Source organism: Coenobita brevimanus, chromosome 88 (genome assembly GCF_032717465.1).
Source record: "Coenobita brevimanus isolate Jiangsu-jjx chromosome 88, ASM3271746v2, whole genome shotgun sequence".
Classification (NCBI taxonomy): Eukaryota; Metazoa; Arthropoda; class Malacostraca; order Decapoda; family Coenobitidae; genus Coenobita; species Coenobita brevimanus.
Window position 1 is genome coordinate 5,306,788 of NC_137041.1, and position 21,268 is coordinate 5,328,055.

A 21,268-nucleotide genomic window follows, 5' to 3' on the forward strand; every position below is an offset into this window, starting at 1 on the left:
TAAGGGATGCATCCAGGGTGGTCCATGTATTGTACATTCCAGTGCTCGTGTGTTGCGGGACGGATCAGTATTTACATTTTTCTTCGTCCCATAACCTTTTTCATGCTTTATGATCTTCACCTTTTACATCCATCGATTGCGTGGTTGATTAGTATTTTCCTGAAGCAGCCAAAATATCTGAATTCTTCATACCAGCTGACTAGGCCGTCCCCACAACACACAAGAATTAAGATGCATTGTATGGACACTGTATTACCTGTTGGTAGTCAGGATATAAATTTATACGAGTACAGCTCCTGGTTGGTGTCGAGTTGGTTGCATTGTTAATATACGCACAGGAATTGCTTACGGATTGTAATAATGAAACTGGATTAGACGGCCACATTCCTACGTGGGTATAAAATTGATTCCACTATGGAAACAACATTAATGTCTCCTCACCCTGCCAGGAGAGAAATATCAAAGTTCATAATATCAAACCCATGATTTCAATCAGCTTTCTGAAGAGCATCAGAAAATTATTCCAGTGAGATAGGGTGGTGTCAGAATAAAGGCTGGAAATGACATTAAAAAGATACCCGTTGTGAAGGACTCGCAACAAAAACAACAGATACCGTCTCTGCTCTTCTGTTGAATCGACTAAGATTTTTTATATAGTTCATCATAAAGACACCATAAAAGTAATTAGCTTGTATACCTATATAATCTTATACTGAATGCGATAAAAACATTATATTTGTTGACCATAATAACATATAAAACTTGCAGTCAGTCACAATCAGTGTTTAGTATGAAACATGGCGAGCTAGACTTCTGACCATACTCGTACTATTTTCACCTGAGCTTGATCCACATTTTTTTTCCTTTTGCAGTTTGTTTCAGGCAGCCCAGTGGCAGAATAATATCAAATTATGGCTCCGCAGCCTTTACTTTGCACTTCCTCATGGCTAGCATCATATTTCTGGCGTTAACCTATTTTTACAACTTCACTCATTCAAGATGGAGAAGTGGCAGGTAGCACTGACAAGGAAGCACCCAGCAATCATTTCCCCATACTACGCCGCACAACCGTCACTTTACAATCCTGGTCCCTTTTTCATGGCTAAATACAAACAGCCTAGGGTAAAGAGACCCTGCAAAAGTTCGCGTAGTTGGCCAGGGAATCGAACCTGGGACCACATCTGACTATACCATTTTTACGTAAACTTGGTCCAGATTTTCGTCCTTTTGCTCTAGGCCTACTTATTTTACGTAGCAGAGATTCGGAAGTGGGTACCCTTACATCCCCTTCAGAGTGCTTCTTCTTGACTAGCATCACATTCTGGTATTAATCTATAGCTACAACTCAACATCCAAAATAGAAGGGTGGCAGTTTTAGGACAAGTTAAAATAAAAATGGTATAGTGATTACCCCTCGTTTTTTCAACATTCCTCCCAGTGCAGCTGTTTTTACCTAACGAACTGAGCTGAATAGTATAATGTGGCGTTAGTTAGAATATAATTTCCACCTGTGCCTCGGGAATTCATATGGAAATTGAAGTCGGTAATTTATCTTCTGTGCAAAAGAGTTTCCATGTTGGAACATGACCTGTGATGCAATTCCTCTTATTTTGTTGTAAATAACATTGATAATATGATATTGTTAATGTGTATCACTTTTCTTTCTAGCCCAGGTTTACCCTGTTGGTGTAGCCTAACAATCATCTTCAGTCAAGGACCATGATTATATCTCGGTATTATTGATTGATTCTAATGTACAAAAGTGCTCATACAATAGAAGTTCCATCATTAAACTCGCATTTAATCTGGTAATATTCAAATTTTCTTTGAAAACTAACTCTGCTTTAGACATTCAGTTATCCTGATCCATGACTGCTTAAAACAGAGATTATCTCTGACTGATTAACATCATCTTTATTTCAGCTGAAGATATTGGCCGAATACACATTTCAATAACTATATATTTAATTTTAATGGTACAGAAAGCATGGTACAGTATATCGACTTATTATCATCCAGTACCTCATAATTTCTTTTATTTCAGCTTAGAACCCTGGATATAACGACTCCATATGAACTGTGGTGGCCTCTTCCTCAGATTAAGATTATGGCTGTATGACTGAACACTCACTCAGACTCGTTGCAAAACTGCAGTGCCCCTCGTCATAAGGGGTCACTGTTGTCTTGTGCTCAGAGATTTTTTTTTTTGGTGTGTGTGTGTATGTATGTATGTGTGTATATATAAACCCTCTCAGTCCTGCTCAAGGAGCATGTTTGTGCAAACAACATATTTTTGGTAGATCAGACAAGATGCTGAGAAAATTCATGAAGAAACCCAAATTCTCCTGCAGAATGTATGATGCTTCTTTACAATCTCGCCTCCCCCTCCACACATTTTCTCAGTTCTCAGAATGGTGAATGTTAAAAGTGTACAAATCCCCCTTTCCATAATATAGGTACATGTACATCCCTGGTCCTGCCATGGACCATGTACTGTATACTCGAAAACTGTAATCGGTGGCTTCTCAGCAGACAAGTCAGGATCAGTGAACCGCCCTTTCACTCTGAGGCGAAACAAATGCCAAAAGAGGGTGAAACAGACAGTGAGTATTAGCTCACACCAAAATGATGGGGAAGACAGTGGTCGGTGATAGACATAAATGGTCAATGATTTTGTGTATTGGAGGTGATACCGAGTATTGTTTTCTCCCTCCTCGCCCCCTGCACACACACTTCCATTCACCTATAACTCTGAAACTGTGGCTGGCATAATTTGGTATTTACTTTTTTGTGCCATAAAATTCTAGACCTCTCCCTCAGTATGATTATTTAGTTTCTCATCTGTTGAATTTGTGTGGCTTATAATACCTCCATACTGGTTTAGATTTACTGAGAGCTCTAAGGCTGTTGAAGAGACACACTTGGGAATGTCCATCCCTAGGGTGGCAGGCTAAAAATTTTCCTTTAAAATACAGTTGGTGAGTGGCAGAGGAGAGGTCGATCCAAAGCTTATGGAAGGAGCAGTTTGAGGATTTGAATTGGGTTAATACAGTTTTAACTGATCATCCACCAGACCAACCGACATGTCTTGAAAATACTTCTTACTAATAGCCTACCATCACTTCAGTGCCGATTCATTTCAGGAATAAAAGTCATTACGCATGAAGCATATATAGATTTATATTGCAAAACCAACACATTGCAGTTAAAACTGTCCTGAATTCGTCAAATAAGCAAGGTAAAGTACCGGTAACAAATATTTGCATTTTTGGCGGACGATGGCTCCAGATTAGAGTGTCACTTTAGTACCTCTACAGCTCTCAGTATTTGATTGTAAAGTGTCAGAAGTATCTCATCATTATCGTTCCAATACATTTTTTCCTCTCAGAAGTATTTTGCAGCCTTATTTAAGTTAGTAAGAAAATGCAAAAGCACAACTGACTGTATCTGCTGTTTAGGTATTAAATAGAGAGACGAAAAGTGCTAATTTTCCTTTTCACGAGCAGCGAGCAGCAGAAGGGCGACACCAAAACTTGATTGTTTAAAAATGTCTGAAAGAGTAGGGTAATTATCCATTTTGCGACCAGATCACAGCAGAAAGGAAGCAGCAGTCTGTCAACATCTGAGTTTTAAAATATGGCTGTAACAGTAGGCTATATTTGCATTTCGTGGGCAGATTGAAGCAGCAGAATAGCACCAAGCCCTAACTTTTAAAAGATGGCTAAAAGAGTAGGGTCTTTATTCATTTTGCGAAAAGACTGCGGCAGCAGGGTATAACATTGGTCTCTGTCTGCAGCTGCGGCGTCTGCCCTCCGTGTGGTACCGACACCCGTGGGACTGGGACTGCCTATGGATCCCACCCCACGAGACACGCGTCACTCCACACTTCGGCGTTGGCTCCTCTCATGATCTCATCCTTCGGTACTACAGTCTCAGGCCATGGAGGCACTGGTTCCTCGACGATTATCGCCCTTCTTACACCCGCCATTATCTTCTTCGTGATTTCGATCAGGGTGTGGGTCTTAGCCTAGGTCATAGACTTTGCCCGTTCCACGATGCTGAAATTCCAAGGAGCGTGACAGCTTTGGAAGGGAAGAAAGATTTGTTGGCTTTGGAGAGAAAGAAGGAGTTTACGAGCATGGAGAAGTCGGTGGAGGTAGAGAGCACGAAGGAGACTGTTGAAAAGAAGGAGTCCCTGAAAGCTATAGCATACTGAAGGCCGGTATCCACCAACAGGAATCTGGATTTCTTGGAGTAAGCGTCGTCAAATCTTGCATATCCCCCAAGCGGACACTAGGCACACTAACTTAACCCTTAAACTTCTGATACTGACGTTCTTCTAAGCTTTCCGCCGAGAATTTGAACTAGTAACTGGATTAAGGCTGCAAAATACTGTTAATATATGTAAAACTAAACAGGTGTAGAAGTAATTCAGATCACCATACAATTGGCACAGTATGTTAGCAGTTAGTCACCAAGCTGGGAATTTAAGTTCTGGCCAGGAAGTTCCCACTTTCAAATTTAATGCCAGCTGAAGTTTAAGGGTTTATGGATTTTTTTTCTTTTTTACGCCTTCAGTCTGGGCGGAGGGCTTCCCTAAACTTGAATCAAATCGTCTGGCTGTAGCAAAAATAAAAGACGTCATCGTCCTGCAGGGGTTAAGGGATGGGTGGAGGCAATAGGGAGAAGTCTTCTGAAGATGAGTAGAATCGTCTGTCTGTAGGAAAAATCAAAAGAAATCGTCGTACTGAAGAGGTTATGGGTGGAGGCGGTTTTTCTGTACAGAAGAGAAACAACCTAAGGTTGGAAGTCTTACTGGGAGCTGAATAAAATCGTCTGGCAGTAGCAAGAACCAGTAATATATGAAGCGACATCATACCGAAGGGTAAAGAGGTGGATGAAGGCAGCATGGAGGTATTTCCCACACATAGTAAGTAAATAAATATCTAATATACTGTATTTGTTAGATCGTCTGACGGTAGCATGGGTGGTATCCCTCTCTCAAAAAATCTTATGAAGCTAGCAAGAAATAACGGACAGGTGGTGTTCTTCCGACAGGTTTCAAAGACGCCTCGTGGGTACAAGCCCATCTGGATGAAACATCCCTTCCGTCTCCCAGTCGAGGATGTACGAGTTCCCCCTCACGAGAGCTCCATCTGGCCCGAGAGCGTCCCACACTTCAACCTTGTGTCCTCGTATGATCTCATGTGCGGTTATTTGGGATTGTCCGAGCCTAGAACCATAGAAACGTAAGGATGTACCGGTATGTGTGCTTTGTTGTCCCTAGTCAGTCAAGGGTGGCCGGAAAACGCGCGCCTCCTGAGCCTCCACCTTCTGTCGTGTTTACAAGGCCAAGGTCTTGGTGTTTGCGTCGTCAAGGGAGACGTAGCGCCTTATTCTGAGCGACATATTTTGCACAGTACACCTTTATATCCTCTGGTTCGCCATTGATTCATTCTTAGTCGATACTGGAAATACACAGTTAAACGTACAAGAGAATATAAAAGGTGTGAAATGCAAATTATCATGCTTAAGAAGTACTACGAATTCTTGTCGTTCCACTTCCCATCATTCAGTGACCCTCTCTCCCTTCGTCCACCACTTCATGCGATCTCTTGTGGGTTTATTCTCATTTTCTTGAACCCGACGTAGCTCTCTCTCTCTCTCTCTCTCTCTCTCAAACATTCTCCCCTCTACATGGGTCTCAAAACTAAGCTGAAATATCCTTATAGATGATAACTTTTTACTCCCCTATCATATATATATCGTCAGCGACATGTGTTCATGTTCATGTACGTGTTGGTTGTGTTGTTCATTTTTCCATCATTCGGTATTTTTCCTGACATTTTATTTTTTAGCTCATAACAAACTAAAAACATTTGAACAATCATTATCTAAAAACTCTGTAAATATTGAACGCATTTTTGTGATATTGCTTATTGTTAGGAATCCTTAATCATAAGAAATGTCAAGAGTGTACTTTTTATGCTTATTTGTTTATTTTCAAACTATAATGGAGTTGGTTGTGTTGTTAAAAAGGCAAACCGCCGCCATCTTTGTTTCACTCCTCACTCACTAACACCAGCTACGGCTACGAATAAATTGTTATGCGCGTTTTCTTCTCTCTTATTATCCTACTGATATTTATTTTGATGTTCATTACTTTCAGGTACCACTTGTTTCATCTTCACTGTCCGTGTTCATCTAAGGAGTGTTTATTTCAATAGATCATACTCTTTTACCCGTGGAGTTTGATGACGCATTTTTCATTTTATTCTTCCTACCTCCAGAAAGTTTTATTCACATTAGGAGAGACTATTCGAGCTTGAGAATTTACACATAACCTTCACCCTGGAGTACTTTAGCGCTCTCTGAAGCTGAACAAAGTCATCTGGGAATAGCCTGAATAGAAAAACACGTCATCAGATCAAAGTCAAGATGCATTAGATATAAGTGTTACAGCCTGGGCATCCTAACTCTGTGTCCTAACTTTAAATGAATGTGGCGAATCAAGGCATGAATCTTTGATATCTTTTAGGGCAAGAGCCGGAAGAAAATAGGTTTGCAATAGACCATTTTAATTACTGTTTTGAATATTATCTCTATGAATAGTTAGTGTTTGTTAATAGTTATTTGTTTAGTGAATGTGTAAAGGAGCAAGTACTGTATAGACTCGTGTCCATATTAGTGATGGCTCGAATGTATGTTTTTCAACATTCGCGAATGAGGACGCGATTATGAATTTTCAGTATTCTCGAATACGAATGCGAATATTCTGTTTGATGACGCAGAAACGTGAGTTATTCTTATTTTTTGTACAAATTAATTTTATTAAGATAGGGTTGCCATATCTGAACATTCAAAAAAGAGGACGTTCCCGAAGACATTCTGCCCCCCCCGCCTGACACACACTTTAGCGCATCCACCTCTTGTTACAACTCAGTATATATGATGGACATATGATAATTTGGGCTAGGATACGGTATAAAGGGTATTATCACACTGCCTCTTCTCACTTTCGTTTTTCCCCCATTTTTTGTCAGTCCATACCCTACCCTTCTCACTCATTCTCTCCTTTCCTATTTTTTCCTTATATTTTCCTTAACGCCTACGAAAACCAAGCTCCATTTTACCTCCCACTCGTTCCCTATCTACTCAGCTTCTCTCCCTCCCTCACTAGCTTCTTTCCTTCCCTTCACACTAAAACTCCATACAGCTTTACATCCCCTTCCACCCTCACTACTTCCATCCCCTCTCACTCCCTCCCTCCCTCATTACGCACTTCTTCTGCTTTAGCTCTCCACATTACTTCACCTACATTTACTCCCCCTCTTCCACCACTCCGTATATCCACTTCCTCTCCGCTCATTCCTACTTTCCTCTCAGGCTATCCCCATTCACGTAACTCTTCCTTCCTTCCCCACTTATACACACTGTCACTCGGGTAGCACAGTCAGAAAGAAAAAAGCGTGCAAGGCAAAAGAAAATCACGAAAGTGGATTCAGAATACAGATAATATTTAGATGTAAGATTGCAAAAGCACAAAGTCAAGAGGTTGAACTCGTTTCACCTTAACTTGGCTCACATTTTCGTCCTTTCGCAGCGTATTTCATATAGCTCAGCGGCAGAAAAAGATAGTACTACGGCACTACATCCTTTTCATAGCACTCCTTCATGACTAGCATCATTTTCTAGCCTTAATCATTTGTTACAACTCGCACTGAAGAATGATGGTGATTTTAGCCTGTTTAGAGTACAAAGTCAAAAGGTCAAGGAACTGGTAATCAAAAACTCGGTGGCCTCAAACAGAATCAAAGTCAAGGGCTCGCACAAGTCAAAGGGCTAGGACTTGGTTTGATGAAACAACGGACAACCAAAACAGTTCAGTGTGGGGAGAACAAACATACCGATTTCTAGATTTACAAATTTTAGAATTTTTTGTGTGTCTTCTCTCCTCCTCCTCCCCCCCCAAAAAAAAAAAAAAAAAAAAAACTCACTGATTCAAAGCATCTCTTCCCTAGCTATTTATATTGCATATTACTCCTTGATACTCTGTTGCAGCGGTTCCCAACCTATGGGTAAATTACTCCCCAGGGGTAATGTGGCAATTTGTGGGGGAGTAAAGGAGGGGTGACAAAAAAAAAGAAAAAAAAGAAAATCGAGGAATTGGGTGAACTGAGAAAACCATGCGACTCCTGGCGGCAGGATATTGTATAATGTATATGATATTATATAAATCACCGAATATGTACTTCAGAAAACATACATCTACTTAATGTAAATCTAGTAAGTAGTACAGTCAAAACTAATAACAATAACTGTTAAAAACTATTATTAACAAATGGCTGAAAAATGCAGTGTACGTGTGTGGCAGGCCGTGAGTGTTTGACAGGTATACTTCGGGACACAACCAGTCACTCAACAACCCTGAGAATGACGTGGGAAGATTCTACCCTCTTCTCGTCTTGCCTCGTGAATGATGAGTGAATGGAAGCGTTGCCCATTGGAGTGGGCAAACTTGGCCTGTCTGGACATTGCTATTCCTCACCCTGCCCTAGTGTGGGAAAGGAGGTCCGGATGATGATGATGATGAACTAATAATAATAATAATATTAAAAAATATTAGTTGGAGGGAATTTATCGTAACTGCTTGAATCTCGGCCCCAGTGTTCTGTAGACCCTGTGAGCCTTGCTGTACAAGGCCCACAGAATTCTGTGGGCCTTGGTGTAGACACTGGGAGGATGTTCTCGGACATTCTGCGCTCGATTCCCCTAACTCTTGTGCACTTGTCGCCCTTAATTCCTGTTAAAACAAATGTGTTTACGAAAATTTTCCTTGCAATCAAGATTTTTTTTTTTTTTTTTTTTTTTTTTTAATTTATTTTAGATACAAGAGAAAATGATGGCATTTACACTTTCCCAGTCTCAGTTACCGTAAGCGTCTGTCAGGCCCTTATTCTCTCTCTCTCTCTCTCTCCACTACCTTGGCTATCTTAGTGCTCAAATGTAAGAACAGACTAACATTAGACTATGGTGCTAGTGGAGAAGAGGTGTTAAGGAAAGGATGTAGTTATTGCATTTTTTTTTTTTTTTTTAGACATTAAGCAACGTGAAGTAAGCAGCAAAAGGGCAAATGTTTACAAAACAGTAAGTCTGGACTTTTGCAAAATAATAATAGAGCTTTTTCAGTGACGATCATCCGCATAACAATAATTAGTGAGTTATTGTGGGGTTTTAATATGGTGCTTGTCTTTGTAAAAATTATCCTAACATTGCCTTTTTTATAAATTTCTGAAAGACGTCACAGAAGATAGTCGACTTAGAATTGTGCAACATAATTTGTTGTTTCCCGTTATTATTTCTTAGGAATCTATACTCCATTTCACCGACTTTGGCTCCATCAGTGACGTCAACACCTGTAGCACTGATAAAGGTCCTCAGTACTGGATATACCTTTTGTATTGCCTTTTTATACTGGTTCTCAAGGTAATACATAGAGGTTTACCTAGTACAGAGGATTTACATGAACACTACAGTAAATGCGTTGAGGACATCAGAGATGGTGCCAGACTCGGTGAAATGAGTATAGTTATGGTTTTGTAAACATTATCCTGCAAAAGAACGAAAATATTGGTTAGTTTATGGTACGGGAAGACTGCAATGATATAGCCTACTTGCTGGGAAAATAAATCATAGTTACGACGGAATTGATCACGTGTTGTTTCGTGAATCTGGCTTTTGTTAATTCTCTGTCCTTTTTGTGCTACTTAATTTGCACCCAAACCACACGTTTTGGAAACCCTCCTAGCACCCCTACCCGATTTATAGGTGCACCCTTGCAGATAGATGTGTGTGTGTGTGTGTGTGTGTGTGTGTGTGTGTGTGTGTGTGTGTTCTTACCTAATTGTTCTTACCTAATTGTACTTTTACAGGAATGAGTCAAGCTCGTACTGTCCCGTGTCTTAAACCATATTTATCGTACATATCTTTAAATTTGTGAATTGTTTTGGCACACACTATTTCATTCGGTAGTGCATTCCATTGATCAATTGCTGTGTTTGGGAAACTGAATTTCCTTACGTCTTTATCACCTCTCTTCTTATGCAGTTTTTTGCAGTGTCCTCTTGCTGATGCTTCTCCATGTGTTAAGTAATCATTTATATCTATTCTCTCCTTCCCTGATATGCACTTATATAGCATTATCATGTCACCTCTTTTCCTTCGCTCCTGTAGTGTTGGTAGATTCAGTTTATTTAGTCTTTCTTCGTAGCTTAGGTCCCTTAAGCTTGGTATCCATCTTGTAGCGGCCCTTTGAACTTTTTCAATCTTGTCTATGTGCTTTTTGAGATAAGGACTCCAGACTACTGATTCATATTCCAGGGTTGGTCTAATGAATGATGTTATTATCCTTCTTAGCATGTCTTCATTTATGTATGTGAATGCTATTCCCATATTTGCAAGCAGTGTATACATGTTCCGTACCTTCTCGCTGATGTGGTCAGCTGGAGATAGTCTGTTATTGATGATCACACCTAGGTCTTTCTCTCTTTCTGATGTGTATAGGGTTTTATTTCCTAACTCATAATCCCAATCAGGTCTTTTTCCACTTTTACCAAACTTGATTACATGACACTTGTCCACATTGAATTCCATTTGCCATGTACTACTCCATTCATGAAGTTTATTTAATTCTTCTTGTAGCTCTTTACAAGAGTCTGTGTCAGTAATTCTCCTTTGTATTTTTGCATCATCTGCAAATATATTCAGATAGCTCTCATTTCCAGTGTTACTGTGTATATCATTTATATACACTAAAAACATGATTGGTGCCAGCACTGAACCCTGTGGTACTCCACTAGTCACTTCTTTCCATGATGAGTAGTTTCCTCTTAGTACTGTTCTCATTTCTCTTATTATGAGAAAGTCTTGCATCCAACAAAACAGTTTGTCTCGAATTCCTCCTTGATGGTACAGTTTCCATAAAAGTCTTTGGTGTGGTACTGTGTCAAAAGCTTTCTTGAAATCTAAATAGATACTGTCCACCCATCCTTCCCTTTCCTGTATTGTGTTTGTTACTCTGTCATAGTAGCTCAACAGATTAGTAACACATGATTTTCCTTTTCTGAAACCAAACTGTCTTTCTGTTATCATACTGTGTTCTAGATGATTTACCCAAGCTTTTCTTATAAGCTTTTCTAATACCTTGCTTACAACACTGGTCAGTGATACTGGTCGGTAGTTGAGTGGATTTTGTCTATTTCCTTTCTTGAATAAGGGGACAATATTTGCTTTTTTCCAAATATCAGGTAGTTTACCTTGACTCATGGATTTCTTGAAAATTAAAAATAATGGTTTACTTAACTCCTTTGCACATTCTCGTGGTACCCAACATGAAATTTCATCAGGACCACTTGCTTTTCCTCTGTCTAATCTACTTAACCCCTCCTGTATTACTTTTTCTGCTATTTGTATATCTGGTAGTATGTGTGGACATGCATGTTCCACATAGTCCCTCTCAAAATTTTTTTCTTCTGTTAAAACTAATTGGAAATTCTTGTTTAGTGCTTCACAAATATCCTTCTCTTGTGTATAAGTGTGTGTATGTGTGTGTGTGTGTGTGTGTGTGTGTGTGAATCATTCGTCACGAGTGTGTTAGTAATGACTCAGAGAGAGAGAGAGGGAGAGAGAGAAAGAGAGAGATTTACTGGTCCGCTTTTTATCTTATAATACGGTTTTTCCATAGCCTCCCCACATTGACGGATCAAAGGGGGAAGAGGAGTTTCGGAATTAGAAGTAGTAGTAGTAGCAGTAACATAGATTCTCAACACGGATTATATGGAGTGCACAATGATATACAGTATGTTCTTTTTACCCTGCATCTAACTGCATTTTTCCCCCTAGCTCTTATGACTGTCAACAGAAAATCGTCTGACGTCTGCAGGGAAAGGACGAGGTTGATGGTTACAGTATAGTAATAGCATTCGAGCTTACCAAAGAAACTTGCTGGCGTTAGATGGAATATACAGTAGAACTAGAGATGGCGTGACCCATCCCTTTTCTTATGAAATACCACTGTACTGTGTGAACTTATGGGATAGTTCATGTATTGTCTGTTTAACCCTTCTTTCACTAAAGGAATACGTCAGAATACCCACCACAGGATGTCCTTTGTTAACTGCACAAAACCTCATTTGTTACATCCTGCCAAAGTTACATATCATTTTGAATATACATGCTTGGTTACCTTTATGCTTTATGCATCAGTAAGCCATAAACACTGAAATATATCGTTCTGATTGTGGTTAAATGTCTAGGGAGCGTTTTTCGTTGAAAAAATTAAAAGGCCATGACAAAGCACACGAAATACTTGTAACGAAAATTGGGTGCAACCATAAAGTAAAGTAGCATATCATCATTGACCTTATGTGAGCCTATAAATATTAAGAAATAATATCAATATGCTAAACCATAGGATTTATAGTTGAAATCTAATAATGATAATTTGGATGTAAACAATGCGTAGGGAGGGATGGGACCCGCATCAGCAGTGTTGCCAGGTCTATATCAGTCTATATTTGCATGTCATTGATTCATTGAGTATACTGTACATCCATGCTGCATATTTATAGTTTGTGTGTGTGTGTGTGTGTGAGGCGGGGGGAGAAGGCTTTTAGACCTACTCAGTTTCTTCATATTACCAAGAAAATAACAGATTCCTGAGAAACCTTTAAGGGATTGCCATAATTACGAAATAAAATGGAAACTGATCAAAATGTTCATCTCAAGATGTTTAAATCTGTCAACATTACAGTTTACTCACGCCCATGCTGTTGACGGCCCACTGATATAAAATTTTAGGGTATTCGAAACTAGCATCGAGGGCACTACAAGCATCAAGGGCAACACAATCTCGTTTTCAGTGGCGTAGAGACGCCGTATTAGTTATCTAGGAAGGGGACAACACTATAATACATAAAATGATCATAAAAGGAGGTTGACTGCGGTAGACCGGCTGGCAGCGACTGTCTTATCTTAAAACTCTCGAGCACATTAATTTTGCATTTCTTGTAACCTTCAGATAAAAGTTTTGTCTTAACGAAATTCAATTTGGTTGGTAGTTTTGGTGCCCTTAGTGTTTGTAACTATTGTAAAAGCAGTTGGCGTTTGCCCGAGTGAATCAATAAACCATGAAACTCTTGGGCTGGGGAAACTGTAGACCGCGTTGACATGATGTCCTTAGGAAACCACTAAAGGTTTTTGTACGTCATCTAATTTTAATGGTAGCAAAAAAAAATCTGTAACTGTATCGGAGTTCAGAGTTTAGTGGGACTTTTAATCCACAACTTTTTACATTAAAAGCTGCAAGAAATTACGAAGTATCACATATACATAGTAAAAACAGGAAGCAGTTGTGAAGTATCTTTCATGATCATATTGCTGTCTCAATGTGATATACAGTCATGATCTACCTTTTTTTTTAATCCCCACTGTACATCCCAAGAAATTTCTTCCTAAAACAACAGGTATCAGAGGGTCTGCAGCGCACCTGGCAACACTGTACATCAGTCACCATCACAACAATCAGAGGCAATGGCTGCCTTTCCGGAACGGGCAGCCTTTTTACGTCTTTTCGTCTTACTTTGTATTAGTTTCGAATTATGCATGGCACATAGATATGGGCTGCCAGCGAAGTACATCACCGTAGCCAGGAAAAAGAGATCAGAGCCAACTGTAGTAGAAGCAAACGAAGAAACATTAAGCGAGGCACACTCAAGAAGATTCAGAAGAGACACAAGTGCCAGTGGCATCAAAGTTCACACACCAGAAACTAAAGCAGTAAGTGACAGATATAGAGATTCTGTATAGCGAATGTTGGAAGAAGTTAGAAATAGCTATCAGTGAATAGTGGAAACTTTTCTTACTTTTTCAGTGTAACCAAGTGAAAGTTTATTTCCCACTGATTTGGTTACCGTGTATATATATATATATATATATATATATATATATATATATATATATATATATATATATATATATATCAGCAAATAGAATGTCCTCATTACATATCGCATTTTTAAGGTACGTATTTATCAGTACAGCAATTGCAGAATAATTTCGTATGAAAAATCCATTGCTAAGATATCTATAAACCTGATTTACTATGGTTGCCAAATTTCCTTCAGTGTACTGTACTGGGACTTACGTGCATTTATATATATATATACTTTATATTTGACTTCTCTGATATGTAATGAGGATTTATTGTATGATACATAAGACAGTACTTCCAAATTGTGCCCTATTCATCACATTTCATTACTTAACCATGCCTGTGTGTGTGATATCGTAACATAGGTATTTAGTGGGTCTAAATTGTTGTAAAAAAGTAAATTTGGGCTTGCACTTGGAATGTCTGTTACCAGTTAGGATAAATCCCATGGGGACTGTGCTTTTGTTATTGCGCTCTTCCGTTTTCTTGCACCATGCTCAGTACCAGTTGTGTGTGATAACTAAGTGAGCACTGTTGTGTGATAACTAAACGATCACTGTGCTTCTTTTAGTAATAGGCAAGCAGTTCTCATTGGAAGTTGGGGATGTGTTCCAAAATCTAAACATTTTCTTTTTCCCGTTCAGTTGGTAATGTAAACTAGGGAAGACTAGCTAATCAGTTTAATAGGCAGCATTGGAACTTGAATGAGTAATTTTTTTGGTAACAATTTTAGATTTGATATCATGAGTAGAGTAGAAATATGGTATAAGTAACTAGCAACATGGACTTCATGTTTCTGTGTTGTTTGCCTCCTCCAGGTCCACTTTAATGACACACACCAGCAAGTTATGATCCAGTGGGCTGGGGAAGGTAGTGATGTCATTGTCTGTGTGACACGAGATGGTCAGCAGAAGCCCACATCTGTCTCTCATGTCTACATCTCAGAGGATTATGGCACTACGTACAATAATGTCACCAACAAGTTCAAGACAAAGGATGGAAAACCTGCCATTATCAACAAATTTTACAAGAATGACAAATTTACTTCAAGGGTGAGTCATTTGCATAAAGTGTTTGTTGCATCATAACAATCATGATCTGCTGTAAGTAATGTCAACGAGATTTCTGGTTACCTGGCAAAATTCTCTTCATAATAATTTTTATTACCTTGTGCCCTCTTTTGAGACAGTCTAACTACGGCAGAAATATTTCTGAGGCTACTTTTTCCATAAGCCGCACATGTTTCATGCTCTTATATATATGTATATATATATATATATATATATATATATATATATATATATATATTGGCGCCTGGTGGTTTAGTGGGTAATTATTGTGCTCCAATCGGATTGAGCCGGTGAAGGTTTATATCCAAGGGGTGGTTGGGGTTTATTGCTCACGTAATGCCACTCAGGGATGAGTGAGGTTGGTTACTCTCATCTCAAATGTCAGGACCAACTGCCTAGCCCCAGGCTCCTACGCTTCTCATGGGGCAATGTAGGATTGGATGATGGAGATATATATATATATATATATATATATATATAAAATACCATTGTCAAGTGGGGTTGGTGGAGGATTAGTGCCCCTCCCTGTAAAACAATTAACTCTAAGCCCTTGGCCACCCCGTCTGGGATACATGGCGTCTGGCAATGAATGAATGAAAAAATACCATCCAGTACCTCTCATTTAGAAACTTCTCCCCCCCCCCCTCCCATGCCTTTGCAGTATGTACATACTGTAGGTCCTGTTATGTGACCACTCGATATACGAGAAACTGATGATACAACCTGGGTAAATTAGGGACAATTTTCTTTATACGATCTCCAAAATCCAATGATACGACATTCAGTCTGGGGCGAGGTGGGAGGATTCTAACTCAGTCATCCCAGCAAACACAGTCAACACCATTTTCCCTTAACCTTTGATAAAAATAGTAGGACTGCTCAGCTGCAGCATTGCCGGACATGCAATAATTATCTCAAAATGTGATATTTTGGTACACTTTACGATATGTGATAGCATACATGCGATAATGTGATAACTTTCATAATTTCATAATTTGAATAATAAATCAGGGATTGCAAAATTAACAAGTCTACTGTAAGACTACGGTAGTACAACAGTAGGATTTTGTAACTTATGATAGCCAGTATTATAATCTGGTAGGTACTTAGCAGTTAAACAAATTTCGTTTCGTTTTTAAAGGCTCCAACATGCTTGCATGCGTCGGCCTTGGTCACCTAATGGCGGCTCTCCATGCTGCACGATCCACTGCAGCCTCCCTGTTCAGTCCCTTAACCCTGAGGTCACACTTAATGACCTCGTCCCATGTCTTTCTCGGTCTACCCCTCGTAACCCCAACCCCAATATCAACACTTCTCACCTTCCTCACCCAATTATCATCCCCCATCCTCTCCACAACAAATTCAATAACATTAATCAATCACTCCACATAGAAATATATTAATTGCACAGTAATTACTGATTTATGTGAAGAACTGCCTTTATTTATGAGTGCGATAATTTTGATCAAAAAGCGATAATTTTAACGTGCCGTGTACGATAATATGGATTTGGGAATCTGGTACGGCTGCTCAGTTGGCGACCACCAGCCTCCCACCTCCAGCACAACATTATCACCTACAGATGATTGTTATGCATGTTTTATATGTTTAATTAATGTGCAGTCATGTTATTTGCATAACTGCTCTTTCAGGTCGCATTCTCCACAGTTTAGTAACATAGATATGTTTGTTGTGTGTGGTATCGTATATTTTAGCTGGAAAACTTGCCTTTGATGGGGTCCTTGAACCCAACCAATATTTTACCATTAGTTATATTTTTGTAATATGAGAATTCATCATACGACTTTGCCATATAGAACCTAAATCTGTGTCACAGGCTTAGGTGAGGATAGACTGTATAAATTTAACAAGTGATATGTGTATGTTTGTAAGTGGCAGTCCCATCACACAAAATTGTTTCGACTTTGACTGAATTGCAACGTTGGGTCTGGTTAGTACTTGGATGGGTGACCGCCTGGGAACACCAGATGCTGTTGGCATCCCTACGTCAAGTGGGGTTGGTGGAGGATTAGTGCCCCTCCCTGTAAAACAATTAACTCTAAGCCCTTGGCCACCCCGTCTGGGATACATGGCGTCTGGCAATGAATGAATGAATTTCATTATTATTATTGTCATTATTACTATTATCTGGTGGTAGACAGGGATGTCCATCATCCACTCACTTAGTGTAGGGATGCCTTATGGTCCCTACACTGAGTGAAAGCCAAATGGTTTTCAGTACCCAGGAAACCATTTACTATGCTATTTGGTAACCATATAACTGGGGTTTTGAGCCAGGTTAAGTGTCCCCTAGATTCCACATCTAAAATCACTTAATCATGGCAAATGTTTCGGAGAGCCTCAGAGGGCCCAGTACCTGCCCAGGGCCCCAAAGAAATTGGCAGATTCACATGGCCATGTGGAATGTTAGAGGTGTGAATGAGGAGAGGAAGAGAGTGGAAGTGGCGAATGTGATCAAGAGTGCGAGATATGCCGTGATGGCATTGTGTTAAAGAAAAATGGAAAGGTGTGACGTGGAAGAGTGGGAGGATGTGAAATGTGTAAGATCAGGCGTGAATGGGCGAGGAAGATGTGAGGAAGGAGTTGCTTTGTTGATGAATGAGATGTGACTGAGTGGAATGAGAGATTACAAATGTTTCGGCATGAGATGTGTGTATGTCAAGTACAAGTTTGAGAAGGTGCAAGTGGCTGTGATTGTAGGATATGTGCTGCATGATGACGGGAGTGAGAGAGAGAGAAAGACTGGTTTGGGGATGAGCTGGATGAAGTAGTGGGAGAAATGCCCAGGAACTATAAAGTGATCATAATGGGCGATATGCATGGAAGAGTAGGCATTGGTCCTGAGGATGACATAATGGGTTGTAATGGAGTTAAGGAGAAAATGATAATGGGAAGCAACTGAAGGATATATGTCAGGAAAGGAAGTTATGCATTTGTAACTCGTATTTCAAACACAAAGTTGCACATAAATACACATGATATAGAGGGAATGGGAATTGTGTTGAAAGGAGCCTGGTTGATTACATGCTCATATAGAGGTTGATGCTGGGAACTGTTGCTGATACGAGGACTGTGAAAGAATGATGTGGAGGTCTGTCAGAGCATGTGATTTTAGTATGTAAGATCAAGCTGAGAGGAGTGAGGTGGACCAGAAGAGAGAGAAGCTGTCAGGGAGAAAGACTGAAAGTCGAGAAGCTGAGGATGAAAGAAGTGGCAGATGAATACAGGACCAAAGTAGGGGAGGAATTAGAATCAATTATTTGGAATGAAATGGATCTGGACAGCCTGTGGAATGCATATAGGGATTGCATAGTTTGGAATGCTAAAGCAGTTTGTGGAGTGGCAAGAGTAACAACAAAGAAGAAAGCTATGGCATGGTGGGATTAAGAGGTTAAGAGAGCAGTGGACAAAAAGAGGAAGAAGGGCCTAGAATGATTACAGGTCAGGGGTTCAGTTGAAGTAAGAACTGAATATACTGAGAGCAAAACGCACATAAAGAGACTAGTGAAGAGGAAAAAGAAGAAGGGAAATGTTGATCTGGGAAGAAAAATGAATGTAAATTACTCTGAAAATAGGAATTTATTCTGGAAAGAGGTGTGGAAATGTAGAAGTGACTGCGGAAAGAAATGTGAAGGTGTGAAGGATGTAGGTGGTAGATTATAAATCCATGGGGATGAAGTAAGGACCTTATGGAAAGAATATTTTGAAAGCCAGATGAATGGGACTAGAGATAATAGACCACTGTAAGCATGATTGGTTTTGGGTGTGTACAGAGAAGGAACGTAGTGCCAGGAAACGTGACACTTGCACTGATGAAGAGTGCTGTGAAGCCGCTGAAAAATGGGAAAGGAGCTGGGATTGATGAGCTTTATGCAGAGATGATTAAGTGTAGTGGAGTGAGTGGAATGAATTGCTTGTTGGAGATATGTAAGAAGGCATGGATGAGTGAAACTGTGCCAGCAAAGTCGAAAAGGCTGTGATTTTACCCCAGTACATAAATAAAGGTGAGCGAAGTGAGTTCAAGAATTATCGTGCCATAAGTTTATTGAATGTGGTAGGGAAGGTATATGGAAGAATTATTATAGAGAAAGTAAGAGAGATATCAGAAGTTATTGTGAGTGATGAACAGGGTGGCTTTAGGAGTGGCAGAGGATGTGTGGATCAGATATTTGCAGTAAGACAGATAATGGAGAAGGCTTGTGAGAAGAACTGTAAGGTGTTTATGGCATTCGTGGATCTGGAAAAAGCATACAACAAAATAGACAGGAAAGGATTGGATAGGTTTTGCGTAAGTACAGTGTATATGATAAGCTGGTAGGTGCTGTCAGGAGTTTTTATGATGGTAGTGAAACATGTGTAAGGGTAAATGGGCATCTAAGTGAATGGTTCACGATTGGTGTGGGCGTGCAACAAGGTTGTGTGCAGTCTCTATGGTTGTTCAGTATATATATATATATATATATATATATATGGATGGAGTGATGAGAGAAGTAAAAACACGAGTAATGGAGAGGGGGCTGGCATTGGTAATGCATGGTGATGGATGGAATATCTCAACTTTGTTGTATGTTGATGATGTAGTACTACTTGCAAGTACCGGACAAGAACTTGGTAGACTAGTGCAGAGTTTTGCTGATGTCAGTGAATGTCATACCTTGAGAGTAAATGCAGAAAAGAGTAGAGTGATGGTTATTGAGAGAGAAGGTGACTCACAGTGTGATGTGACAGTGAATGGAGAGAGACTGGAATTGGTGAGAGAGTTCAAATACCTGGATTTAGTGATAGAAAAGAGAGGAAAATGTGCAAAAGCGGTGGAAAGTAGAGTGACACAAGGAAGAGAAGTAGCTGGTGCAATGAAGGCTTTGATAAGAAACAGAAGCTTGAGTGTTGCAGTTGCACAAGGCTTACATGGAGGAGTGTTAGTGCTAGCTTTAATATATGGGTGTGAGACTATGGTGTGGCATGAAAATGAAAAGGCAAGAGTGAGAGCAATGGAGATGGGACTGCTGAAGAATGTATGTGGATTACAGAGAGTGGATAGGATACGAAATACAGTAATGTGATTCGTGAAAGATGTTTAGTGAGGAAGTCTGTGGTCACCAGAATCGAAGGGAGTGTACTGAGATGTTATGGTCATGTGGAGAGCATGGATAACAATAGAATTGTGAAAAGGGTATGTCTGAGCAAATTTGAAGGATGGAAATGGCAAGGTAGACCAAGGAGAAGGTGGAGAGATATGGTGGATGAGAGTGTGAGGAATAGTGGTCTGGAAGTCGGTGAGGCTAGGGGACTGACAAGAGATTGAGCTGGCTGGATGACTACTGTGAGGAGAAGCGCATATTCAGGGATTTGGCATCCCTTTTTAACGTGACAGCATCTGGATTGACTCTATCAGATACGTTTATGTGAAGCTGCGGAACATGGTGAATGTTTTTGGCGTACCAGATAAAGCCAGGATTCCGGGGGCTTCAGTTGTGAGTGAATGGAATCGTGGCCCATTGGATTGGGCAAATTTGGGCTGTCTCTACTTTGGTACTCCTCACCCTGCCCTAGGTTGGGAAAGGAGGTCCAGATGATGATGATTATTACAGTATTAGTAGCTATTGTTATTTGTGTGTGTGTGTGTGTGATTATTGTTATTATGATAATAATATTTATTATTGTTATGTTATTATGCTTACCCAGCGTTAAGCAACGTTGGGTCTGGTTAGTACTTGGATGGGTGACCGCCTGGGAACACCAGATGCTGTTGGCATCCCTACGTGTCAAGTGGGGTTGGTGGAGGATTAGTGCCCCTCCCTGTAAAACAATTAACTCTAAGCCGTTGGCCACCCCGTTTGGGATACATGGCGTCTGGCAATGGATGGATGGATTGAGCCTGTGGAGTCACATGGAGAGACAGGCTGACGAATGAGGATATAAAGGAGCGTTGTGGTGTTGATGTGGGTGTGATAGGAAGCGTTATGAGGAACACACTGAGGTGGTTGGGCCATGTGGAGAGGATGGAGGGTCAAAGACTGACGAAGAGAGTGTATGTGAGTGAGGTGGAGGGGGAAAGAGGGAGGGGGAGGCCGAGGATGAGATGGAGAGATGGGGTGGAGAGGTATATGAGAGAGGGGGGTGTGAGTTAGGAGCAGGGGAGTGAAATGGCGGGGGACAGGGTGACTTGGAGGCGATTTGTTTGTGG

At 40.2% G+C, this 21,268-nt stretch overlaps 2 protein-coding genes across 2 annotated transcripts in view; both read left to right on the top strand.

The window, feature by feature from the left end:
- Window positions 1-6,109, top strand: part of LOC145411171 (uncharacterized) — a 30,704-nt gene extending 24,595 nt beyond the window's left edge. The window contains exons 4-5 of the mRNA XM_080281226.1: window positions 3,797-4,191; window positions 4,968-6,109. Of these exons, the coding sequence (XP_080137352.1) occupies window positions 3,797-4,191; window positions 4,968-5,253 (681 nt within the window). The 3' untranslated portion in view covers window positions 5,254-6,109. The remainder of the gene's footprint in view (window positions 1-3,796; window positions 4,192-4,967) is intronic.
- A 7,472-nt stretch (window positions 6,110-13,581) lies between these two features.
- The window catches only part of LOC145411196 (sortilin-related receptor-like), a 218,758-nt gene continuing 211,071 nt past the window's right edge, over window positions 13,582-21,268 (top strand). The window contains exons 1-2 of the mRNA XM_080281257.1: window positions 13,582-13,836; window positions 14,809-15,042. Of these exons, the coding sequence (XP_080137383.1) occupies window positions 13,591-13,836; window positions 14,809-15,042 (480 nt within the window). The 5' untranslated portion in view covers window positions 13,582-13,590. The remainder of the gene's footprint in view (window positions 13,837-14,808; window positions 15,043-21,268) is intronic.